The 27718-nt window shown below is 44.2% G+C and overlaps 1 protein-coding gene across 1 annotated transcript in view; it reads left to right on the top strand.

The window, feature by feature from the left end:
- Nucleotides 1-6605: 6605 nt before the first annotated feature.
- The window catches only part of LOC137536726 (nodal homolog 4-A-like), a 32476-nt gene continuing 11363 nt past the window's right edge, over nucleotides 6606-27718 (top strand). The window contains exons 1-2 of the mRNA XM_068258948.1: nucleotides 6606-6825; nucleotides 26613-27385. Of these exons, the coding sequence (XP_068115049.1) occupies nucleotides 6606-6825; nucleotides 26613-27385 (993 nt within the window). The remainder of the gene's footprint in view (nucleotides 6826-26612; nucleotides 27386-27718) is intronic.

Here is a 27718-nt window from a genome sequence, read left to right as displayed (position 1 = left end):
GTCTGTATGGCTGATATTGTGGTGAGACCCCTCCCACATTGTGATGTCATGACCATGGTCCTGACAGTTTGCTGTCTGTGAGCCTTGTTGCACTGTAGGAAATAATGGCTATTTCCAACTGCCAAACAAGCAGTATCTCCCTCTGTGCATAGAAAATATCCTGTTGCAGAAGAAGTGATAGTCCTATGGGGTTATCACATTAGGCTACTTGCACACTAATGCTACGTACACACATGCGACAACGATCGTTCGTTGTCAACGACGAACGATCTTTTAATTGACGAAAGAACGACCGAAGTAAAGTTAGTTGTAAAAAGTATGTAACGATCACATCGTTAGAACGAACGTTACACCACGTAAAAGCACTTAATGCGCCTGCGCATAAAATTGTAAAGTTCCTTGGAGAAAAAGTGAAATGCGCATGTCCAGCCTGGTACGAACGATCGTTTCCAACGATGGGCCACTTTTGCTAACGATCGTCGGTGGTAAAAATCCGCCAAGACAGAACTTTGTTTTGTAGCGATTTGCCTCGTTCGTCGTTTGCCTTAATAGTCGTTGGTTCGTTTTTTGTAACGATCGTCGTTGGTAAAGATCGGGGAACGATCGTTACAAACGACTATAGTCGCATGTGTGTACGCACCTTTAGACGTTGCGTTAGGTGCCACGTTAAGGTCGCATAACGTGCACCTAACGCGACGCCTGGTGCTCTTCTATGTGGACGTCAGAGTGAGCCGCATTGTGCAGCTCACTCTGGCGTCCGTGATGCCGTGATGCGTACTCTTGTGCGCATGCGGCACCACGTGGTCCCGCCGGCCAATCACCGCACAGAGCGGCCGCTCCAGGAAGTAAACACTGCACGTCACAACGTGCAGTGAATATTAATTAGCCATGTGCCTGGCCGCTCTCCGCTCCTCCCCAACCTGACTGAGCATGTGCAAACAGTCTAACGCGGCTTAAGCCGCTCTAACGCCGTAGCATGCTGCACTTTCGGGAGAACGTGCAGCATTACATGTAACGCAACGTGGGTAGTGTGAACAGCCCACTTGTGCTACATTGCTGTGCGTTGGGGGAGCGTCCCTGTGTGTAAGCAGCCTTAATCGTGGTGTGGCGGCTCCAATCAGGACGACGCAAGAGTAGCTGTGCATCAAGTGCATTTAACCCGAAAGTGAGACATACTTCCATTGTATGCGGTGCGAACTTTGAGGACCGAAAAGGTGCGATTATAGGACAATCACATCACAACGGAATGTGAAAGGGTACGCAATGCATTTATCACATGCTGGAAGAAAAATCACATACATGCAAACTTTTTCTGGACTCCATTTGTGATTTTATTATCAATTACGTAGCAGCTGAGAAAAATTGTGGATATTTTTGAAAATAAAATTGCGTATGGTGTACGGAAGATGTATTTGCATTTTCGCATAGCTCAAGTGTGCTCCCACACCAAAGATTTCTAGCAATGCCTTAAAGTTTGTATACCCTTATCGATTTTCCAATTCCCCCAAAAAAGCCTGATTGATTAAAAATTCCAGTCCATTTTGATCAAAAGTATCAGCTGGATAGGATAAAAAATAAGTCGATTGGTGACAGAGCAGGAGGTCGTAGAATCCACATCCCATAGTGTTGCACTGAACAGTGCAATGCTGCAATTCAATCCATTTTCAGCAGATTTCCTGACGCAATCTATTGAAGCAGGGAACACAGAATTAAATGTGTTTTTTCATACAGCAGAAAACGCATGCAAAATGGCCGCACAAAAATTGCATTGGGATGCGTTGTGATTTTATGTGCATCTTCAAATTGCACAGCAAGTTCCTTCTTCCCACAAATTGTATGCAAATTGCATGCAGTTTGCATGCAATGCAAGCTATAGGAAATGCATTTTTGAAAAAAAAAATGTTTTAATTATTAAAAATGTGAAATGGAAATGCACAAAAAGAAACACATGAAAAATGAAAATGCTGTGAAAAATATGGAAATGCACATGGCAGAAAACTCATGGTTTTCTGCAGACAAGTCTGCTCCCAGCCTGGAATTCAGTGTGTTTGCGTGGAAGGATTGATTCCACTATGAATTGATTCTGATCGCGGAGGAATTGATTGCTTTGCCACATCGGCTGGCAATCTATCAGGCTAGGTTCACAGTTTCCTGTAACAGCAGCGATGTATCAGGAAACCGGTGCCACGCGTTATCCGCACATTCTGTCGCATATAGTCAGCATACGGTGAAGCATACTGTCAATGAAATGTATGCTTCGCTGTCACTGTGAATGCTTTTTGCAACAAGGCACTGCATGCAGTACATTACAATGCCGCACATCATTATACCGGAAAGTACCATAGGTGGTGCATTGCAACGTGGCAAGCCGCAACGCCCCACTGTGAACGTAGCCTAAAGGTATGTAACTACGACGTGACTTTTCGCTCAACTTTTCCAGTGACTACAAATTTTTGTACAAAGAGCAACCATTGCTGCGATTTCGCAACATGGGTACTTGTGTGCGATTAAATGAACAATGTTTTGCAACGCGCACCCAAATATGACTGTCACCGCAGATCGGATCTTTAAAGGATACCAGAGCCCAAAATATTAGGAAAAATGGGGGGAGCAGGCATGTATGGATCCTGATGCCCACCATTCTCCTCTGCATCCCCCCTTTCATACCTAAAGCCCCATCCGGCAGCCTCTTCCGGGTCGCTGGAGTCGGGCATCACTGTGTCTGTGCTGGCCCAGCTGCACACATCCTACAGCCTACGGCTAGGAGCGCTCTGCGCATGCACATGACATAATTGTGATGTCATGTGCAGAGCTCTACCGTCCACAGTCGCATGCTGTAGGACGCACACAGCTGGGCTAGCACAGGGGGAGCGGTGGGCATTACGACAGCTACCCATACATGCCTGCTCCTCGTTTCTCCTAATGTTTTGGGCTCTGGTATCTCCCGTGCAAAGTGCTGTGATCATTTGAACTCCCGTTCATACCCGTCGTTTGCTGTTGCGTGTTCCCATGGTAGGAAGATGGATAGGGGAACAATCGTTCGCCGGGTCACATCGCTGTGGGTTCCTCGATCCATCATCAGGTAAGTATGCTGCTTGAGGGCTCGTTTCCACTATCGCGAATCTGCATGCGTCCAACGCATGCAGATCCGCACATGTAATGCAAGTGGATGGGCCTGTTTCCACTGTAGCGTTGTTGAGGTGCGTTTTTTTCAGCGTGAAAAAAACGCACAAAAGAGCCAACGATTTCGCCTGCGTCGGGAATCCGTGCGAATCGCCGCTAATGTATTTAATAGTAAAAACGCATGCGTTTGTTACATGCGTTTTTACCCGCGATTTCGCGTGCGATTTCGCACCTTTTTCAATTTTATTTAGCCCTGGCAGTGTCATGGTTAATTTCGTATGGCACCCTGCCATGCAAAATCGCAGGCGAAATCGCGGGTAAAAACGCATGTGGAAACGCATCCGCATGCGTTTTTACAAGCGTCGGAATGCGGCCGAAATCGCGTCGCAACAGTGGGAACGAGCCCTAAAGGGATTCTGTGGAGTGCAAAAAAACAAAAACAGACACTTACCTGGGGCTTCTATCGGCCCCCTGTAGTTGTCATGTCCTGCGTCGTCCTCCAACGATCCTCCATTCCCCACCGCTGGCACTGGTCAATTATTCGTCTAACACAGGGGTAGGCAACCCGCGGCTCCAGAGCCGCATGCGGCTCTTTTTGACCTTTGCCGCGGCTCCTAGGACGCGGCTCAGCCATGGCTCCGGTAGTGTGACACACAGTGGCTGCGGCGCACGTGTGAAGAGTGCTGCCGCTGGCCGGCAGCCTATCAGAGAGGCCGCCGGACCGGTGCAGTGCAGGGCTTCGGGCGGCCATTTTCCCGTAGCCCTGCAGTGTAATGCAGGCAGGACGTGACGTCGGGAAGGAAGTGGGATCGTGGGAGTTGCGCACCACAAGGAGGTCGGGACCGGAGGAGATCGTGACAGGAGGTCTTCTGACTAGGTGAGTAAATGGGTTTTTCTTTTCATATCTGCTGAAGGATTGTGCATATTGGGGTCATATCTGCTGAAGGATTGTGCATATTGGGGTCATATCTGCTGAAGGATTGTGCATATTGGGGTCAGATCTGCTGAAGGATTGTGCATATTGGGGTCAGATCTGCTGAAGGATTGTGCATATTGGGGTCAGATCTGCTGAGGATTGTACATATTGGGGTCAGATCTGCTGAAGGATTGTGCATATTGGGGTCATATCTGCTAACGATTTGTGCATATTGGGGTCATATCTGCTAACGATTTGTGCATATTGGGGTCATATCTGCTAAAGATTTGTGCATATTGGGGTCATATCTGCTAACGATTTGTGCATATTGGGGTCATATCTGCTAACGATTTGTGCATATTGGGGTCATATCTGCTAATGATTTGTGCATATTGGGGTCATATCTGCTAATGATTTGTGCATATTGGGGTCATATCTGCTAATGATTTGTGCATATTGGGGTCATATCTGCTAACGATTTGTGCATATTGGGGTCATATCTGCTAACGATTTGTGCATATTGGGGTCATATCTGCTAATGATTTGTGCATATTGGGGTCATATCTGCTAATGATCTGTGCATATTGGGGTCATATCTGCAAACGATTTGTGCATATTGGGGTCATATCTGCTAACGATTTGTGCATATTGGGGTCATATCTGCTAACGATTTGTGCATATTAGGGTCATATCTGCTAACAATTTGTGCATATTGGGGTCATATCTGCTAACGATTTGTGCATATTGGAGTCATATCTGCTAACGATTTGTGCATATTGGGGTCATATCTGCTAACGATTTGTGCATATTGGGGTCAAATCTGATCCTGTATATAGCATTGAGGTAAGAAACAATATATGCAATGTTAGATTTGTTTTATAATGGTTTTGCGGCTCCCAGTTTTTTTTTCTCTTTTCGGAAACGGGTCCAAGTGGCTCTTTATGTCTTAAAGGTTGCAGACCCCTGGTCTAACAAGACGCATAGTGCACGCTCCCGTTCGCTTCTCTGGGAGCTAACTGCGCAGGCGCAGTACAAGGTTTTATCGTAAAAACTGCCACACAGCTGCAGTCTTGCTAGAGGAATAATTAGACCGGGACCAGCGGCGGGGAACTGATGATCGTAGCAGGACGGCGCAGGGCATGACAGCTAAAGGGGCCGATAGAAGCCCCAGGTAAGGGCCAGTGCACACCAAAAACCGCTAGCGGATTGCAAACGCTAGCGGTTTTTAAAGCTGTTTTTCAGAGCGATTGTTTAGAGAGATTTTCTAATTATGCCTAGCGTTTTTTGGAGCGTTTTTGTGTAGCAGATTTTATATTTTGTTACAGTAAAGCTGTAACTGAACAGCTTCTGTAGCAAAAATGCTTGGAAAACTGCTCTGATCTAGCATTTTTTCAGAGCAGTTTTCCACTTTCCTATACTTTACATTGAGACAGAAACACCTTAGAAGTCTCAAAAATGCTGCAGGACCCGAGTTTGCGTTGGGGGGGGGGGGGGGGGGGGAGGGGATAGGGAAGAGACGCTCTGGTGTGCACCAGCCCATTGACTAATGTTTTTCTACCCCCAAGCGTTTTAAAAAACACTCAAAACTGCTCTTGGTGTACACTAGCCCAGAGTGTCTGTTTTTGGTTTATTTTTTACACCCCACAGAACCCCTTTAAAGGAAACCTAAAGATTGAAAAAAAAAGACTTTCACTTACCTGGGGCTTCTGCCAACCCCCTGCCCACACCGTTACCATACACTCCTCCAGTCCCCCGCCGTGGCTCACTTTTACTTTCTGCAGTTGCCATCCACTGCGCCTGCGCAGCCCTGGCCGTGCGTGTCCTTGTAGAGACCTTCTCATACTGCGCCTGCACAGGACGCTCCCGGCGTTGTGAGCGGGAGTGAGGATGTGCGCAGCCAGGGCTGTGCAGGTGCAGTGGCCGTTGACTTGTAAGTCAGAGATGAAGAAACAGAGCCACGACGGGGGACTGGAGGATCGATTGCTAACGTCATGGGCAGAGGGCGGCTGCGGGGGGCTGGCAGAGGTTCCAGGTATGTGAAACCTTTTTTTTTTTTTTTTTAAATCTTCAGGTCTACTTTAAGTGTAAGGCCAGTTTTAGAGAATTACGCTTTGGCGGTGGGAGAAGAGGAGACTCCAAAATCTATGAATATGCAGAACTAATATTTGCAACGTGGACTAATTGCTTCTGATTTCTAGGATTTGTAAATTATATCTTAAAATCAAATCTTAATTTAAAGCATTAGTGTATGTGATTCTTTCTATAACTTTTGGATAACAAATATGGAGCATATCAGGACACATCAGTTATATTATCTCTTCTAATCCACGTTAACAAACAGAGCTGAATGGTCTGGAGGAAGGTGTTACTCCCAGCTTCCAATAGGCTTAGACTGAATGACCAGTTAAGAGACTTGTGAATATGCATTAGCTATTCAGAGCAAACCAATAAAAGCTTTCTGACATTGGATGTTGTCAGTGAAGTTTGGAACACACAAAGGTTACCCATGGCTGGCCCTGTCTTTTGTGGTTTGGTCTTGCTGCTTGTACCTGAGACAGCTAGCTTTATGAGCCACAAGCCAACTGGATTACAAGAAAATGCCAATAGGAGTGAGAGTGAAATGAGCAAAAATGTGCTCTCCCATCAATCACCCAACTTTATGATGAGTCTCTACCAAATCTTCCGTCACTCAGAGACAAGGCAAAGCATAGAGATGAGACCAGACGCTCTACAAAGGACTCCGTCTGCTCCTCAAGCTGATATTATTAGAAGTCTGGCTGCTAAAGGTAAGATCAGCTAGTCTAACTTCTTATGAAATACCTTCACGTTTTTCATGTATCAGGCTGGGATCACACTTGTTTGTGCAGAAAAACATGCATTTAAAGGGTACATGTACACTTATGCGCTGCTGTAGCAGTGCAATTTGGAACAATCGCACCACAGCCCAAAAGTTGGACCGCGTATTCTAGCTATGGTGTAATTGAAGGTTAAAAAATTAACACGCGACTTCTGGTGCACTTTTGGGAGTTGCAGGGTAATGCACTGCATCTTCTGTGCCACCCAGGGCACTTCCATTCATTGCATCACACTACAAGCAGCGTGCCCTATCTCTTTGACCAAAATGACCACTGCAACAAGCTTTGGTGGGGAGAGTACCGCAGTGCATCATGATGCGGTAAGTGTAAGGGCCCGTTTCCACTATTGCAGTGCGGAATCACCGGTAATTAACCACGGACGACATCGCATGCGATTTCGCATAGGTTAGGATATATGCGACTTTAACCATGTCACTGCCTGTGTTAATTTACATTAGTTTATATGCGAAATCGTGGGAAAATACGCATGCCAAATACGCACACGATTTCCCTATTGTATGCATTGCGTGCGATTCGCATAGCGGTGTGCGGAGAGCGAATTCTGACGGCTCTACCGTGCAAATTTTCCCCGCACACAAAAACGCTCAGTAATCTGGACAAGTGGAAACAGGCCCATCCACTTGTATTGGCTATGCGAATCGCGATAGTGGAAACGGGCCCTAAAAGGACCCTCACGTGCATTTCTGTGTTTTTGTTTGCGGTTGTGGAATTTTTTTTTTTTTTTCCCCCCTATTTGCCTTTTCAACAAGAAGAAAAATCTGATCTATTCTTTTAAAAAAAAACTATCAAAACTATGCTTTTTTAAAATTTTTCCATAGGAAAGCATTGCATGCGATTTGCATACAGTATTCAGTAAGAAGGAAATTGCTGTGCGGTTTTGTTTTTCCGCACACACAAATGCTTTGGGGATTGCACACTAGTGCAATTTTTTTTGTGCGGTCGATAGACTTACATTATGTGCAATTTTGCATGTGAATTAAATAAGTGTGTGTAATGCAGAATACTGTTGACCGATCAGTTATATTAAAATCTGCATAAATAAAACTCCTAAATAGAAATAAAACACAGTAGGAGTGTGTTACAATGCATATTATTATTATTATTATTTTTTATTTTTTTTTATCACTGCCAATCAGGTTCTGATCAATGTGCCAATAGCGCCTATTTGAAATGCTCATATAAGTTTGATGAAGGTCAGGGACCCAGTAGGAATTGTGCAAGCACTGTATACAGTGATTTCTAGACCGACTGCAATATTACATAAACTTTATTACACTTCAGGTGTCCTGATATCTGGCTTTTGCCTGTAGACCCCCCCCCCCCAGGGGAAGAGCTCTCTAGCACCAATCAGAGAAGTACCTGTGACTTCTTCTGCGGCCCAGTGCACACCAAAAACCTCTAGCAGATCTGAAGCAGATTTCAGAGCGATTCTAGGCATGTTAAGAGACGGTTTCTAAACATGCCTCGCGTTTTTGTGTAGCCGATTACAAATATTGTTACAGTAAAGCTGTTACTAAACAGCTTGTGTAACAAAAACACCTGGAAAACCGCTCTGATCTAGCGGTTTTCAGAACGGTTTTCCACTTTTCTATACTTTAACATTGAGGCAGAAACTCCTCAGAAATCTAAAAAATGCCGCAGTCTCTGAGTTTGCTTTTGAGGAAAAAACGAGCCGCTCTGGTGTGCACCATCCCATTCACTGTCATTAGCCAAGCGGTTTTCCCCCTGGAAGGGTTTTAAAAACTCTCCAGAACCGCTCCGGTGTGCACCAGCCCTGCTAGGGAGCGGAGCTACAAGCTGAAACAGGACATCAGGACACTTACAATCTTTATTTTAAAAATCAAAATACTCAGCCCACAAATCGCTGCAAAATCACTTTGAAAAACAATTTTGTAGCTCTACTATAAATTGTATTGAGTGCAAAAGCTCCCAAAATGCAGCATGTCCTGCGATTAACCCTAAACACAATCGCAGTAGTGCAGTGATCTGCAAACTTGGCTCTCCAGCTGTTAAGGAACTACAAGTCCCACAATTCATTTGCCTTTATGAATCATGACTGTAACTGTCAGACTTCCACAATGCATTGTGGGACTTGCAGTTCCTTAACCCTCTGGGCGATACAATTATATCGCCCAGGAGGTGGCGCAGCACTATTTTTTTAAATTTTTTTTATTTTTTAAATCATGTAGTGAGCCCAGGGCTCGCTACATGATAGCCGCAGCGCAGCGGCATCCCCCCCACCCACTCCGATCGCCTTCGGCGATCAGAGCAAGCAGGAAATCCCGTTCAGAACGGGATTTCCTGCTGGGCTTCCCCGGTCGCCATGGCGACGGAGCGGGATGACGTCACCGACGTCATTGACGTCGGAGGGAGTCCAGATCCACCCCTCAGCGCTGCCTGGCACTGATTGGCCAGGCTGCGCAAGGGGTCGGGGAGGGGGGGGACTGCACAGCAAGCGGCGGCGGATTGGCGGCGAGCGGCGGTGATCGGAAGTTACACGCAGCTAGCAAAGTGCTAGCTGCGTGTAACAAAAAAAAATTATGCAAATCGGCCCACCAGGGCCTGAGAAATCCTCCTGCGCGATATACCCCGAGCTCAGCTCGGGATTATCGCTCAGGAGGTTAACAGCCGGAGAGCCAACTTCACAGATCACTGCACTACTGGGTTCACCACCATTGCAATACATTGGCAAAGTGAAACAACAAACATGCCTCAATTCACTGATCTCTGCTCGGTAAGTGTAGCGGGGCAGCAGGCAGGCAGGGAGCTGTGTGTGTAACTCAGAGGTTGTCTGTCCGATGCAGCCTGTCATTCCTTTAGATGTGCAGCAGCCACCGGGGGAGCTGTTCTGTATGCTACAATACAAATATGCACATCTAAAGGGATGCAGGGATGCCCGCAGAATTGTCAGCTTCCTCTGATTTGATAAAATGAAAGACCCACCAGCATCCCTGTCACATCCAATCACAGTGAGAAGCAGGCTGCATGGCTCTCCCTGTTGGCTGCCTGGCTCTCCCAACAGGTTGTCTGTGAAATCTACTGCACAGAGACAGCATGGGGAGTGCCAGTTATCGGCTGCTGTGAGCTGGAGAAAAAAAAAAAACGCCTTTGGCCGGTAAATGACGTGCGGAAATCTTTGTGAATTGACATTTCCCGAGGTAATTACCGCACAAGTCAGTAATTTACCTCACTAGTTGGGAACTGTGATTTTCTGATAGATAGGTTTAGTGAATTGTAACTTGGGAAGGTGATCAGTAAAATCTGTTTTGCCGATCTGAAGGTGATCGGCAAAAAGCTGTTTTCAGCATTACTGAATGTGGTAATGCTTTGTGAATAGAGCCCATTATATCTAAAGATAATAATGCTAACATTTGATAGTATTTTTCTCCTGTCAGGACTTGCAGCGCTTGAGAGCTGCAACCACTAAGGCTACTTTCACACCAAGACGTTGCGTTTTAGAGGACGTTAAGGTCGCATAACGTGCCCCTAACGCAATGCATGGTGGTGTTGAAGTTGGACGTCAGATTGAGCCGCGTTATGTGGCTCTCAAAGCAGCAACTCCAGGATAGTGATGGGAAGTCCGGATCTTTTTAAGGATTCGGATCATTCGAATCGGATCATTCGAATAGGGAAGCAGACTGGGTGAAATGATTGCAGGACAGGACTTTCCCTGCACTGTACATTCTGTATGTTCCTGTTTCTTCCAGACAGACATTGAGGGCCTGTTTCCACTACACGCAGATTCTGCATGCAGAAAACTGACTCCAATGAATGTCTATGGGCCTGTTTCCACTGAACGTGATTTTTCTGATGCAGATTTCCCATCGGCATTCATTAGAGTCAGTTTTCTGCATGCAGAATCTGCGTGTAGTGGAAACAGGCCCTCACTGTGAACTGAATCTTTCATTGTGGTGATCCGGATGATTCGACTCACAAAAAAAGATCCGGATGAAATGAACGATTCGTTCATGATCCAGACAACACTACAGTCCCACCACGAGTCACCACAGTGCAGTGAATATTAATTAGCCATGTGGCTAGTCACTGAGCATGTGCAAACAATCTAACGCAGCTCTATAGGGGTATAACGTACAGCATGCTGCACTTTCATTTAACGTGCAGCGTTATACCCTGATGCAACGTGTGCACTGTGAACAGCACATTGATTTTACAGTGCTGTGAGTCAGGCTGCGTTACTGGCTGCTGTAACATGGGACTTTAACGTCCCACTGTGAAACCAGCCAGAGTGTGCAATATGCCGCCCCAGAGCTTTAGGGCCCTTTTCCACAAAGAAGCTAAATCTTTCTTACTATTTCTACTACTGTGATTCTTCTGCTATCCGTCAGCAGTACGGTGCAACTGCAATGTGTTTATGATTTCCCACAGAAGAAAGGGGAGGGGGGGAGAGGTGGTGAGGGTTGTTAAAATATTTTGAATTGCCAGATTTGCATAGCCGCATGATTGCTGTGCAATTTTCCTGCACGCCTATACTTTGTATAGAAGCTCAAGTGCGCAAAAAAAATGCAGCAAGATGGCAATTGCGTTTGGGAAAAAGCACACAGCAAAAACCTTGCATTTATGGTAATGTAATAAAAAAAAAAAGTACCCAGAATTTTGCAAGCGGAATCAAATCAGAAAATGCCACTTGTGGAAAATAGCCCTTAGACCTGGAACCCACTAGGAATCTCTGCAACACTGTTTGCAGTGATTTACTATTGCGTTCGCGATTCCCCATAGCTTAGAAATGGTGTACAGTAACCTGTACAGCGCTTCCAATTTGCGATTCACTTTTTTTTTCTTTTTAAATAAACTTTATTAAATGTTAAACTTATCGGGTGTCGGATGTCTGCCTTCAGTCCATATCCCCACCTTCTAAAGGAGGAGGTCATAGGTGCTTCCCTAGGACCAATCAGATAAATGCCTGTGACCTCTTCCTTTAGGGGGTGGAGCTACTGACAGAAGCAGGAAATCCAGACACCTGGTGAATATAATAAAGCTTATTTAAAGAGAGTCTGAAGCCAATATTAAATATAAAAACAGATACTTAAGGAGAAGGAAGGCTCTGGGTCCTAAAGAGAATTTCTGTTCTCCTCCCGGTGGCCACTTTCCCTCGCAGGTGCCCTGTTAGCAGACCACAACCAGAAGGGTCATGGCTGCTCTCTTCCAGGTTCAGGAGACTTCGGCAGCCTTCAGAAGTGCTTGAGCTTTCGAATACGGGCCGCTCCATACTGTGCATGCTCCGGTGCCCTCTCTGGCGCACTCGTGCATGCACAGTACAGAACCGCCAGTCTTTGAAAGCCTGATCAATTCCAAAGACCACAGGATCAATTGCGGCTACAGCCGTCAGGATATAAAAGTAATATATGTACCTGGGGTTTCCTCCAGCCCCAGGTCGCTCCCTTGCAGCCGTCCAAAGCTTATTGGATCCTCCTGTAGAAGCTCCATTACCTTCGCCAGTCGGTGCAGGCGCAGTCTGCCCACACCCGATCCCCGTCACACTCCCGCAGCTGAGAGTGTTCTGTGGTGGTGCCTGTGTATGGCAGCCATCGATGCCCCATTTACCCCATGCGATGTCACTCGGTTTATGATTTTTCTTCAATCACTTGCAATTAATCACAAAGGCGTGTTTGCAATACATGCATTTGATCTATTTCTCCAAATTGCACATAATTGTATAAAATCATTGTAAAATCGAAGTCCTCAACTTATTACTAAACTTATTAGCATCTCATTGACCATCCCTACTTCCAATCTGTAAACCAGCTGATTATCAGTCCATGCAGACCCCAGTTCCAGCTCTCTTCGGGCTTGTTCACACCTAGGGCGCTTACAGGGTTTTTAAGTGCAGGCGATTTTCAAAATCTCCCTAGAAGCGCTTGTGCAATGAATCTCTATGAGAGTATTCACATATGGGTGGTTCGATTGTGATCTGCTCACCAAAGCGCTGCCTGTACTATTTTTGGGGCAATTTGCCTACAATGGAAGGTATAGGGAAATTGCAAAGCGTTTAAAAAAGTGCTTTGTATAGCGATTTCCCGAGCGCTTTTTAGAATAAATTGTATTCTTTTTACGGGTCAAAGAGTTCACTTCCTGTCTGACGTCAGGAAGTAAAAAAACAAATTGCTCTGCAAAAGTGCTTAGAAAAGCGCTTTACTAAAAATCACTAAATGTGCATGAACTGTAATAGTGAACAATACTTTTCATTGACTGTATGATTTACTGTACCCGACGCAATGCAAGCTTAACATGTGGCACTGCTGTCTCGATCCGTTGCGTTCCTGCTGTCACAGGGAAAGCAACAGCCACTGTGAACGTGGCCTTAAAAAGGAACTGTTGCAAAAATCTTAAAATTTAAACCGCCTACAAATAAGTTTATTTCTTCCAGAGTTAAATGAGCCATAAATTACTATAAGTGATAGCAACATAGGAGAAAAGTAAGTATTAGAAATCTGACATTACAGACGGGTTTTTCGAGTAGTCCATCTCTCCATAGGGGATTCTCAGCATGGCCTTTATTCTTTATAAAGACATTCCCTGAAAAATATTTATACAAAGATGCTGGCCAGCCTCCCTGCTTGCTGGCTGCACACTTTTTTTTTTTGGGCAGTTGGACGAAGCAACTGCCATTCACTAAGTGCTTTTAAAAATAAAGAAACCCTGAGAACCCCCCCCCCCCCCCCTACTACTTGGGCAGCATGGTGGCGTAGTGGTTAGCGCTCTAGCCTTGCAGCGCTGGGTCCCCGGTTCGAGTCCCAGCCAGGGCACTATCTGCAAGGAGTTTGTATGTTCTCCCCGTGTCTGCGTGGGTTTCCTCCGGGCACTCCGGTTTCCTCCCACATCCCAAAAACATACAGATAAGTTAATTGGCTCCCCCCTAAAATTGGCCCTAGACTACAGTACTTACACTACATAATACATACATAGACATATGACAATAGTAGGAATTAGATTGTGAGCTCCTTTGAGGGACAGTTGGTGAAAAGACTATATCTATATCTATATCTATATATCTATCTCTATATATCTATCTATATATCTATCAGCGCTATATAAATACTAAATAATAATACTACTTACTGTAAGTGACAGCAACATAGGAGAAAAGTAATTTATGGCTCATTTTACTCTGGAAGAAATGTACTTGTTGTTTGAATATGGTTTACATGCATTTAAATTTAAGATTTTTGCGACAGAGGTCCTTTAAGTTGACAGCCAGTGTTAACACATAGGCTAGTTCATATACACTTTCTGCATGTAGGTAAAACAAATACAACATGTAGCATTTTTCTACATATGTTTCTCATTTACAATCATGGGCTATTGTGCCAAACTGCGCACTATGTAATGAAGGCGAATGTGTGCGTGAAAATGCTGTGCATGCTGCAAGTGTGATTCCCTCCATCAGGGAAGTCTCTGGCAGACTGAGGTGTGAATATAAACACTAGGCGTGGCTATGCTCTTGGGTTTATTGGTGGAGGACAGCAGGTGGCAGATAGCACGCTCCTGTACTTATCTGTAGGAGGAACACCAATGATTGGGCAGTTTTTCTATTGTCCCTTTTCTCTCTAAATGTAATGACAGCGCTTGGAAATTTTGGTACACAGATGTATCTGATAAATGAATACTGGTAACAGTATTGATATTCTACTATCGCTTATCATAACCTAACCCTCACATTAGAGCATGTGCAGTGGCGCCATCACATGACTTGGGCACTAGTGAAGCCGCTAGTTAAAAAAATTATCAGCAATTTACATTACCAATATTTTACTATACACTTACCCAGCACCTATTCTCACTTGAACCCTCCCCCAGTGCATAAAACTAACCTCCCACCTAATGCCTAACACTAACCCCCCCCCCCTCCCTCAAGTGCCTAAAACTAACCTTCCCCTCATAATTCATAACACTAACCGCAGTATCCACCGCTATTTGTAGCCCAGCTAACTGTTTGGGCGCCCAATTACTGATAATTCACACGAGCAGTCTGATCCCCCTGCACCAAATGACTTGATCTGTCACATAACCCCCTCCTATGCCTAACACCATCCCCTCCTACCTTTGCCTAACACTACCCATAAAGGGCCCTGAAATTGGCTATATCATGCCTCTATATTCTGCTTTTCTGAAAGTGGCATACATATATACACCATAGTCTGTTCTTGCAAATATAAACCACATTGAGGCTGCTTTCACAGTGGGACGTTACAGGTGCACGTTAGAGCAGCCTGTAACGCAGCCCAACTCACAGTAATGAAAAATCAATGGGCTGTTCAGTGCCCACGTCGTTCAAAGAAAGTGCAGCATGCTGTGCGTTATAGGTGGTTTTAGCTGCGTTTGACTGTTTGCACATGCTCAGTAAGGGGAGAGTCCGCTATTGTTCCTAGCCACATGGCTAATTAATATTCACTGCACTGTAGTGTTGTCCAGATCATGAACAATTCGGATCTTTGATCCGGATCTTTTTTGTGAGTCGAATCATCTGGATCCTCACAATGAAGGATTCGGTTCACAGTGGATGTCTGGAAGAAAAAGGAACTGCAGCTTCTGTGCACAAGCACAATCTTCCTGCTGCATCTCTCCCTGCCCCGTTAGCACCCTCAATGTGCCCTCATTCTCACTCTACTGCACCCCTGCTTCCCTAGTAAAATGATTCAAAGATTTGGTTCAAAGATCTGGATCTTTTCAATGATCCGATTCGAATCATTGACAAGATCCGGACTTCCCAGGATAGCACCAAGAGCCTCATAACGCAGCTCAATCTGATGTCCAACTTCAACACCACCATGCGTTGCGTTAGGGGCACGTAGTTATGTGACCTTAACGGACCCTAAAACACAACGTCTTGGTGTGAAAGAGGCCTAAATGTAACTTTCATTTTAAATAAACTTCAAATAAACTGGTAAAGTTCATATTGTGTGTGTTTTTTTTGTTTTTGTTTTATTTTAATTGGCATATAACGTGCTCAGTGAAGAGTTGTTTTACTTTGCCGAGTTGTTTCTTCACTCAAGATTTCAGTGAATTACAGAATTTAGGAATGCTGGTATTTTTGGTTGCGTCTGCAGTCAGATTGTTTATAAAGTTGCTTGAAGCAGTTTTGGCTCAGAAAGCTAAATAGTGGTATTTTGGGACCAGTGGTTTGTGTTCTACAGTGCTGCTCTTTTTGTGCTTCTCTCCCCGCAGGCCTGTGCAGACCAAGTTAAATCTCTATGCCAGACACAGGTCACAAGCTCCAGCTACACACCACACCAATACACATCCTTTTCAAAGCTTGTCTGAACTTCTCTTCATCAGAAGATTGTTACCACACCAGAGCACATTAAGAGCTTCCACAGGCATTGTTCTCTTGAGGCATAGATGAGACAGACCTATAGACATCCTGACTAACCTCAGGCTTTGCAATCCACATCCAGCATAATAAACTCACTATATACATAATTGAATTACATCAGTTACATTTTTTTCTGCTGTGATTGAAGTATGGTATTGTGTAGTACATAAAAGCACTGCCTTGCATAACAAAACTGATACTGAAAGTCTTGTTTCATTTCTTTTTCTATTTATGTCAACTTACATTTGCACATCACATCAATTGTAAAAGACCCTTATATATAGTTGCATAGTTAGCTTAGTTGAATAATGCTTCATACACACTTGAGATAAAAGTCTGTGGAAAATGCAAGATCACAGACCAATTTTACCCCCTTCCATATAGTATGAGAGCCATACTCTACACAGTCTATTCTATGGAGCTGCACTCCCCATCAGATAAAATCTGTGTGTAACAAGATGCTGCACACAAAGATGCCCGTATCTGCAGATCCTCATACACACCTTGTTTAACAGACTTCATCTGCATATCTGGCAATCATCTGCAGATCTGAAAATCCATCCTGGTGGATCTGATCTGCAGATGATTGTCTGTTAAACCAGGTGTGTATGAGGATCTGCAGATCTCATAGACTATGAATGCATTTTGCAGAAATGGATCTTTTGCAGGAACAGATCTTTTGCAGATACTGATCTTTTGAATGTGTACAGCATCTTTGTGTGTAGCATCTTACAAAGATTTTATCTGATGGGGAGTTCAGCTCCATAGAATAGACTGTGTAGAGTATGGCTCTCCTACTACATGGAAGGGGGTAAAATTGGTCTGTGACCTTGCATTTTTCAAAGACTTTTATCTCAAGTGTGTATGAAGCATTAGGCATCCATCCAAGTCCAATCAGAATAATTAATTAAATGATTAAACATTAGGTACCTTTTCTCTCCTGCACCCTCACCTATCCCAGATGATCCCGGGGAAGGCAAAAAACCAAAACAAAAACCTTACAAGGTTTAGGCCAATTAACCTTTAGGCCTGGAACCCACTGAAATCCGCAAACGCAAAACGCAACCGCTAGCGTTTTGCATGAGCGGTTTGCAAGCGGATTCATGCGAGTTTTCGGTCGCGTTTTGCAACAGTGTATTTTTTTCCTCAGCGGTTTAGTACCGTTTTGCGTTTCGCGTTTTTATCCTGATTGGTCCTGTGAATTATTTTTAATTTTGTTACAGTGTGCTGAACCGCAAAACGCTAGCAAAACCGCTCAGTTTAGGTTTTGCTGGGCGTTTCTGCTAGCGTTTCAATACTTTACATTGAAGCGCTAACGCTCCCAAAATGCTGCAGGTCCTGCGTTTGCGTTTCTGGGAAACGCAAACGCTCCTGTGGAAGTTGCCCCATCCATTAACATCAGCTGAGCGTTTTGGCAAAACGCTAGCGTATCGCAGCGCTGCCAAAATGCTCAAAAAAACGCTCTTGTGGGTTCCAGCCCTAAAGGTTGAAAAAAATTCTTCCCCACTTCAAGTGGCAGTCAGGTAAAAAGTTTTATTTTCCCTTCCGGCGCTCCACTGCACGCTGCGTTTTTGTTAAAAGCGCTTTTCCAGAGTGGTTTTGTCATTCACTCCCTGGCGCAAGTCAGGAAGTGAACTTTTTGACCCGGAAAATAAATACAATGTATTCTAAAAAAAAAACACAATCGCCACATTAAATCGGTTTTGTGAGCGTTTAGCACTCTTCCTATTCCTTCCACTATAGCAAAAAACGCCCCAAAAATGGTACAGGCACTGCTTTGCAGATCACAATGCGGACGCAACGTGCTGATATGAACCTTTTCATAGAGATTCATTGCACAAGCGTTTTGTGGGCGATTTTGAAAATCGCCTGCACTGGAAAAAATGGCAAAAACTCCCATAGTGTGAACGAGCCCTGAATGCAGATATAACATTTGTCATAACTACTTCCTGTGGTAAAGTATTCCCCGTCTTAACAACTTTTACTGTAAAGAACCCCTTCCTAAAAACATGGCAATTTTTATTACTTTTTTTATTTTATGCATCCCAGAATTTAATTTGCTTTAGCCGCTCCTGCTTGACAATGAATATGGTTTAACTTGTTATCAAACGATATTTCCAAGTCTGTTCCCAGCTGTAAGCTATTTATCTTGTGTTGCATTACCATGTGCATGTCCAAGGTGCATGGCCTTACATTTATCTACATTTAATTTCATCTGCTTTCTGTCTGCCCATATAGCCATGCTGTTGAGATCCTTTTGTAAAATGTCACTATCCTGCTTAGTGTTTATAATTCTGAATAATTTTGTATACTCTACAAATGTGGTAACATTAATCTGTAGTCATTCTGCTAAATCAGTAATAGATTGAAAAAGATTGGACCCAGTACAGACCCTTGTGGGACCCCACTGCTAACCGTTTCCCATTTTGAAGATTACCTGTTTACCACCCCTGTTCCTTCTGTCCCTTGACAGGTTCTCTATTTACATACATTCTCCTAGTCCCTGTATCCTCAGTTAATGCAATTGGCTATAATGGGGAACAGTGTCAAAGGTGCAAGTACACTACTTCTATAGCTTTCCCAAGCTCCAAATGTGCATTAATTACTTCATAAAAGCGGAGCATGTTGGTGAGACGAGACATGCAAACCCATGTTGATGAGCTGAAATGAGATTATTCTGCGCTATGAAGTCTTGTATAGCATATCTCCCCCACCCCCCGGGTCTCCAGTGCCCACCTGCAAAAAGCGCCTGGCTAGCGACAGGCTCCTTGTCACCAGCTGTCTATTTACCTTCTGTATGTCATTCAATGCGCACTCCCCCGCCTTTTTTCCTGACGCTGCTGCCTCCTGTGAGCTTCCTCCAAACGGAAGCTAGGCCGCGACTTGGGAGGTGCTTCCTGGGTCGTGGCTTAGACTGTCGCTAGCTGTGCGTGGTCTATTAAGATTTCAAATACCCGCCTCGGGTTCTCTTTAAATAAGGGAAACAGACTACCCAGAAAGCTCATAGTGAACCAAAACTCCTAGTAGTAAGGGGCTGCAAAGTACCAAAATAAGGTATAGAAACATTTGCTTTACATAGGGAATTGATGAACTTGTTAACTTATCTATAACTGATCTCAGCTCCCTTAATACTTGAGGTGGATGCCATCTGGGCCAGGTGCCTTATCTAGCTTGGTTTTATGTAAGTGTTAGGATATTCATGCTCAGTGCGGTAGACTGGCAACAACCCGGAGCTGTACAATGGGACAAGGGTATCACCTTGGTGAATATAGAAGCAAAGCATTTATTTAAAATCTCAGCTTTAGCTTGGTCTTTCCCAATTGAAGGACAACTGAAGTGAGAAGCATAGAGGCTGTCATACTGATTTACTTTTAAACAATACCAGTTGCCTGCTGAGATCTTTTTGGCAGCCACCATATCCCTTTTGCTTTAGTTGTCCTTTTTAAAGTAAGTCTGAAGCCTAATTTAAAGGGACTCCTAGCACCTCTCATGGGTATGCCTGGAGACTCTGACCAGTACTGCAAAGTACTTAAAGATGCATACCATTATGTAGCTTGTGCTGTCCTCTTCACGTGATGCCCGAATCGTCGTTCTACACCAAATAGTTTTAGTTCTTTTTCAATTTAAAAATAGTGGCTGCCATCTTGGCTATGTTATAACTTCTGGGTCACCCCTGTCTTCTCTGTTAGAGAAGTGCATCACTGAATGAAGCAGGAAGAGGAAGTGACATACATGGCCATTGCAAGAGGCTCCTCCAGAGGTGTTTTAGCACAACATTGTTGGAAGTCGTCTGGTTTAACCTCCTTGCCGGTTATCCCGAACTCAGTTCGGGGTAACCTGCGCAGGAGGATTGCTCAGGCCCCGCTGGGCCGATTTGCATAATATTTTTTTTTTGTTACAAGCAGCTAGCACTTTGCTAGCTGCTTGTAATTTCCGATCGCCGCCGCTCGCCGCCAATCCGCCGCGCCCTCGGCTCGCTACATGATTTAAAAAAAAACAACAAACAAACAAAAAAAACCTCCTGCGCTGCCTCCTTGCCGGAGGAATTGAACCTGGCAAGGAGGTTAAAGGCATGCCCATAAAAAGTTGCTCGGTGTCTCTTTAAAAATAAAAAACAGATGCTCGCCTAAGGAGAGGGAAGACTGTCATATAGAGCCTTCCCGTTATCATCCCGGTGTCCTCACTCCCCCGCAGGCTCCTCAGTTTTGAATCTCCTGCTGCGGGAGACTTAGGCAATCCTCGAAAGCACTCGGGCTTCTGAAGACTGGCGGCTCTGTACCGTGCGAGTGCACGTGAGAGGGAGCTCGGGCGTGCGCATTCCAGAGCTACACTTCTTCGGAAGCCTAAGTGCTTCCGAAGACTGTCGAAAGCCACTCAATGTGGAAGAGAGCAGTCCGCAACAGAACGGTCATAAACTGCTAACGGGAAGCCTGTGGGAGAACAAAGAGATCGGGAAGGCTGTATAGGACCCAGTGCCTTCCCTCTCCTTAGGTGAGTATCTGTTTATTTATTTAATTTTTAATTTCACTTCAGACCCCCTTTAAGTTCCCTGACTGATCTTTCTTCCATGTCACTTGTGTTGTGTGGTGGTTTATAACATACAATAATAAGCTTATGATGACAATTCTTGCTTCTGGCTTGAATAATTAGCCACACATAATCCATGCTGTCATTCTTTAGTCATGTCTTCCTTCATAACTGAGGAGGAGGGTGATTTCACAGTGCATCTGTTGCAGTGTGGTGCAAAGAAAATTTTCTATCTATTTATCTATCTCTCTATCGAAGTTGTTGGTGCTTTGTGGATTCCGTCAAAATAACATGCAGTGAAATGTGTTACCAGATAATCCATATGCTAATGATTGTGGTGTAAGCATACATCTATGGACAGTATGCTTCACTGTATGTGCGGCCTAGCATTAGTAAGGTGTGATGCAACTGTTCAACACCATTGCATTGTTTATTTATTTATTTATTTATTTTTTCCCCCCACGATATGTAATGTGTATATTGTGTGACTAAAAGGGAACCCAAGGTGAGAGGGATATAGAGGCTGACCTGTTAATTTCCGTTTAAATAATGCACATTGCCTGGCTGTCCTGCTGATCCTCTGCCTCTAAGGGACCGTTTCCACTTTAACGGCGCTGTGTCTGCGAGACGCGTGGCTGCTTTTCCGGGTCAGCGGGATCGCAGGCGAATCCCATGAGCCGTGCCATGCACGGCTATGGGAATCTCAGACTCCCGAGCGAATTCTGCAGGGGGTTCCAGTCCAATTGCTACCGCAAGCGATTTGGCCGGCGGCGCCATTCTCCCCATGGCAGAGTTTCCCCGTGCGATTCATGTGCGGGGAAACTCTGCGGAATCGCTGCGGTTTTCGCGATAGTGGAAATGGGCCCTAATACTAAAGGCCTTTTTCCACTACCCTGCGATTTTGATTCTGATTACAAATTGCAAGGTACATTAAACTCATGGAAACTGCAGCAGCAATTTCCATTAGTGCAATGTGATTTTGGTCAAAACACAATTGTCGTCCTGCCGTGTTTTGGATGCGATTGAGCTTTACTATGAGTATAGTAGCTCAATCGCATGGTGGAAATTGAAACGCGATTGCGATCGAATTTCATAGTGGAAAAGAGCCCTTAAAGCCATAGACCCACAACAAGCATGACTATCAGATGTCTGACAAATCTGACAGGATTAGCTGCAGGCTTGTTCTAGGTGTGTAATTCAGACCCTACTGACCTGAAAGATCAGCAAACTGCCAATTGTCAATATGTCGTGATATGAGGTTCTTTCACACTCAGCAATTTACGTTGCGATCACAAAGCTGCCGAAAAGTTGTATGGTACGTTAGACATGCGGTGCGACTATACAGTGAAGTATACAGTACCATGAAAGAATGCTTCACTGCTGCTGTAAGGGCCTATTTCCACTACACGTGGATTCCGCATGCAAGTTTCTGCATCAAAAATGCAACACATAATAGTAAATGGAGCTATTTCCATTCAATGCGAATTTCTGGATGCGGTGCGTAAAAATCTAGATAGTATGCTGCATTTTTTCCGCATGCGGGTGGGATCTGGAAGTGAATTGCAGCTAATATACGTCAATTGGGCCGCATATATCGTGTTACAAACACGGATATTTGGTCTGCAAACGCGGATTTACCCAGCAAACACATGACGTGTTGTTGCTGGGCAGTTTTCAAATCGCAACGTGCATTTTCGCATAAAAGCACGTATGCTGAACACGTATCTGCATTAAAAACCGATGCAGATTTCCATACACGATTAGAATGTGTGCTAGTGGAAATAGTCCCGAAAATGTGCTTGTTGCCCAGTAAACTCACCACACTTAATGTGACAGCCCCATAGGAATACCATTGCAATGGGTTGGGATGTGATATCGTCCGCTGTGATGGAACGCAATGGACACAGTGTAAAAGGAGCCTTCTAGTTGCCTGATGGAAATCCATCCAAACAAGAAGAGAACATTGAAACTCCATGTAGATAGTGTCCTGGCCCAGGCTGCATTCCAGGGAAGATGTGTAAATGCATAAAGACAATGGTCCCCAATACACATGTGTAATTGAAATAACTTGAAATGTGCAGAAATGAAACCTATTAAACATTTTAACCAATATGGACTATTGTGTAATTTCAAAAATGCATAAACCAACTGAACAAACAGAATGCCTCCTGTATATATGCAAAAATGCAAGCTGATTAGTAACGACTGCCCATTAACTTTCTATGAGGATTACATAAGTGATTAGGGCTGTATGGATTGTTAGCTTGTTTGCCTCCCTGTTAGAGTGGGATGTGTGAAGACGGCCCCTACAGGCAGAAATTTACACCTTGTCCAAATCAAATTAGTAAAGTCTAATCCAAGCAGTCCTACCAGTGAGGTAACAAGAGGTACACAAGAGAAAATGAAATGCAACAGGAGGTTGACACTGGGTGCTGCTCAAACAGGAGCGGCTATTGTATGATGTATGTAAATATTTACCTCTACTCCTGGATAAAGTACATTTTGAGAAGCTGGGTGCAGCCAAGTGAGGGCAGTCAGATGTTGTGTATGTATAATTCAGCAGCCCTTGTATTCTTTCAGATGGAGTATGCCAACAAGTTCACCTATGAACAGGCTTGCTCACCTCAAGTCTTTTTTGTAAGGACAACTTGCTGACAGTTCCATGAGTCACATGATCAGGAGCGCACCTACTGGACATAGAAGGGGTGGGACATATACTTTAGAAAGCAGAAACTGATTGGATAATCAGCATTAGAAATTACATGATCGATTACACCTCTATAAATGTCTCAAAAGACTAATGATGTTACCAATTTGATAACCTCATGTTCGTAAAAGGTTGATCAAATTGTGCTCATTACAGTTTTTATTTTTATGTATGTAATTTTTTTTTATTTTTTTTTGTGTGTGCCAGTGCTGTAGGTCATTTAAGTGACCGGAGCTGCAGATCACCAATTCAGGTGAAGTAAATGTATTGCCAACAATATACGTGATTTCTCACCAAAATAACTTTTTAAAGTGAATCCAAGGTGAGAGTGATATGAGCGCTGCCATATTTACTTCCTTTTAAACAATACTAGTTGTCTGGCAGCCCTGCTGATCCCTTTGGCTGCAGTAGTGTCTGAATTACATAAGAAACATGCAGTTAACAAACATGCAGTTCATCTTGACAGTTCTGACAATATTGTCAGAAACGCCTGATCTGCTGCATGCTTGTTCGGGGTCTATGACTAAAAGTGTTAGAGGCAGAGGATCAGCAGAACAGCCAGGCAACTGGTATTGCTTAAAGGATACCACAACTGAAATGTGACATGATGAGATAGACATGTGTATGCACAGTGCCTAGCACACAGATAACTATGCTGTGTTCCTTTTTTCTTTCTCTGCCTGAAAGAGTTAAATATCAGGTATGTAAGTGGCTGACTCAGTCCTGACTCAGACAGGAAGTGACTACAGTGTGACCCTCACTGATAACAAATTCCCCTTTTTTACCTCTTTCTTGCTCTCAGAAGCCATTTTCTGCTAGGAAAGTGTTTTATAGTTGGAATTTCTTATCAGTGAGGGTCACACTGTAGTCACTTCCTGTCTGAGTCAGGACTGAGTCAGCCACTTACATACCTGATATTTAACTCTTTCAGAGAGAGAAAGAAGAAAAGGAACACAGCCTAGTTATGTGTGTGCTAGGCACTGTACATACACATGTCTATCTCATTATGTCACATTTCAGTTGGGGTATCCTTTAAAAGAAAATAAATATGGCAGCTGATTACTACTTTTTATAAATATGTGAACTGAAAAGTGTTAGTTCTGCACACATAGTGGCACTTTTCTGGCAATCAGCTGATGGCAGCACGGTGGTTAGCGCTCTTGCCTTGCAGCGCTGGGTCCCCGGCGAATCTCAGCCAGGTCAAATTCTACAAGGAGCTTGTATGGTCTCCCCGTGTCTGTGTGGGTTTCCTCCAGGCACTCAGGTTTCCTCCCACATCCCAAAAACATACAGAAGTTATTTGGCTTCCCCTTAACTTTGCTCTAGACTGTGATACATGCATTACACAATACATACAGACATATGACTATGGTAGGGACTAGATTGTGAGCCCATCTGAGGGACGGTTAGTGACAAGTCAATATACTCTGTACAGCACTATGTAATATGTTGGTGCTGTATAAATACTTAAAATTCATAAATGGTCATGTTTATAAACAGGGCCCAAAGTGTTTTTAGTCGAGGGTTGCCTGACGTTCCATCTGTGGAATAACTATGCCCACTATGCAGGCACCAGAAAGGGCCCGTTTCCACTATCGCGAATTCGAATGCGCATCCCGCATGTGAATTTGCATGGGCAATACAAGTGGATGGGACTGTTTCCACTTGTCAGGATTTCTGAGCGTTTTTTTCTGTGCAGAAAAAATCTGCACGGCAGAGCCATCAGAATTCGCATACCGCTATGAGATTTGCATAAAATGTATTTAATAGGAAATTCGCATGCGGTTTTGGTATGCAAATTTTCATGCAAATTTGAATAGAAACAATGGAAAAGCACACACACTGCCATGGTTAAATTGGCATACATAGTCATCCATGTGAAATCGTATGCGAATTCGCATACAACCGCATGCGAAATTTGCATCCACATGCAAAAAATTTTTCTGCGGGGATTCCCACCGCACAAGTGGAACCGGGCCCTTAGGTCCATGCATGCGCTGTAGCTCAGAGCCGCTAAAGCACAGAGAAAAAAGCAGTGCTACGGTGCAAGTACCGGCCATAGTTTGCTCCTGCGATCGTACACTGAGGCTGCAAGCTCCATATTCAACAAGCATCCAGGCCATGTAAGACATGCATGAGCCAGCAGGCTAGAAACGGAGGTGGAAAGAGTTTTTTCAATACCACTAAATTGCGAAGTCCTGTACAAGCAGTACACGAGTCATCTACATTTTTTTTTGTGTTCCTCTTTTAAGTTGGAACACCATGTCCTGCCGCCCGGTGCTGGAAGTTATGGAAGGGAATAAGTGTGAACCCTACTGAGGGACTGTGGGTGACCTGCATTGTTATGTACTCGGTAAAGCACAGTGGAAAAAATGTCAGCACTATATAAATGCATAATGGTTATAACACCATGACTGTGGTTTAGTGATAAGCTGGGCTAACTTTATTAATAGCACAATTTGTCCCTTTGATGTTCACGGGTTGGAAGTCATCTAAGAAACAGAAATTCAGCGCCACGTGCATCTGATGCAGCACATACTCCTCTTACAATTTTGGTGTGGGCAATGGTGTTACTACAATTCATGCGGCCGCCAATGTTCACTCCCGTCCCTTCGGTGCCATTCACAGCCTTGGGGCCCATCTCACAAGGACCGTAAAGCAAGGGTGGCCATCACAATCTTCACACCCATAACATGTGTAGCCACAAAAACACCTGATCTGAAGTATAGTCCCCTGTATCGGAGGAGGGGAAGGTTAGTATTGAGGGGGGGGGGGCACAGCTCTGGACCCCCAGGGGCTGCACCCCTCTAGGTATGCCCCTGGTTGTGGGTCCGCTGCAAAATTGCAGGATGAAAGCTATTCATTTTAAAGGCAATATATTTTGCAGTGCAGAAAGACTTGTGCATATGTGTGAAATGGTCCATGCAAGAGCATGGGGTGCATACAGCATATCTGTGTCTAAACATTGCATCCTATTTCACAACACAACTGTTATAGAGTAAAAGCAAAACCGAGACTAATGTAGGTCAACCATAGTGCTAAAAGAAAAAGCATTTCACCAAATTTAACAAAATAAGTGTGTTGTATGATAAAGTGATGTACTTTTTTAATTCCTGTTTATTTTTTCACCAGTTGTAGAACTTGAACAGACAACTGACAGATGCATTCTTGTCTTCGACTTCTCATCTCTCAACTATGATGAAGAACTTCAGTATGCAGAGGTACGATTTGGAAGATCTCTAATGCCAAAGTCGCTTAGTGATGGAATGACACTTAAAGTTGATATCTTTCATCAAGACGCCACATGCCACGATGCTCATGAGATCTGCCAAAACTATGTGTACTTGGGCTCAACAAGTACCTGTAAGACAAGATCCACAGAAAGCTGGCAAGTTTTGGAAACTACAGCAATAGTCCATAAATGGTTTGAAAGGAAAGAAAGAGTTGATGCAAACACGGCTGTTGGTTTAAAAGTTGGTGAAAAGGCATACAGAGTAAATGCCAAAAGAAGATTCAGGGAACAAAAATCTGAAGATCAGCAGGTGCTGATGTTTGTGTATTCTAATATGTCCAAGAAGGAGAAATCATCAGTGACCGCCACACTCTTGCTAGATGCCACACAATCGAAATATCTAGCAACTATTCCATTCCTGAGAAATATTGCATCAAGAAGATCGAAAAGAAGTCTAATGATCAGAGATCGCATTAAAGATCTTAACAAAGTACCAGTGGCTAACAGTGAAAACAATCTCTGCAGGAGAGTGGACTTCATTGTAGATTTCAGAGTGATTGGCTGGGGTGCCTGGATCATTCATCCAAAAAAATTCAATGCCTATCGGTGCGAAGGGACCTGCCCAAGCCCTGTGAATGAAAACCTGAGACCAAATAATCATTCGTATATGCAGGTAAGAACTCATTATACATAAGCTGCATGCAGACCATGTCCTCTTCAACTCTAACCATTAATGGTCAGATGGGGGAAGATTTTTTTTTGCGGGTCTGTATGGCCCACTTCCAATCATCTTTACCCACTCGCCCACCCACCAACAGTCCTCCAGGTTTGTTTGTCCTTTGACAGTCACTGTTGTTTTCCAAATAAGCTGGTGCTTTGGTCTCCCCACCCTCCTCTGATCCTGTATCCACAGAAATCAACATGTACACTTATCACTATCATCTACTATAAGCTAGACAAGGGCTACCAACTTGTAAAGCCTAAGGCTGGTTTCACAGTGGGACGT

The sequence above is a fragment of the Hyperolius riggenbachi genome, chromosome 10 (assembly GCF_040937935.1).
Source record: "Hyperolius riggenbachi isolate aHypRig1 chromosome 10, aHypRig1.pri, whole genome shotgun sequence".
Lineage (NCBI taxonomy): Eukaryota > Metazoa > Chordata > Amphibia > Anura > Hyperoliidae > Hyperolius > Hyperolius riggenbachi.
Note: the sequence above shows the minus strand (reverse complement) of the source record. Positions and strands in the feature narration are given on the sequence as shown.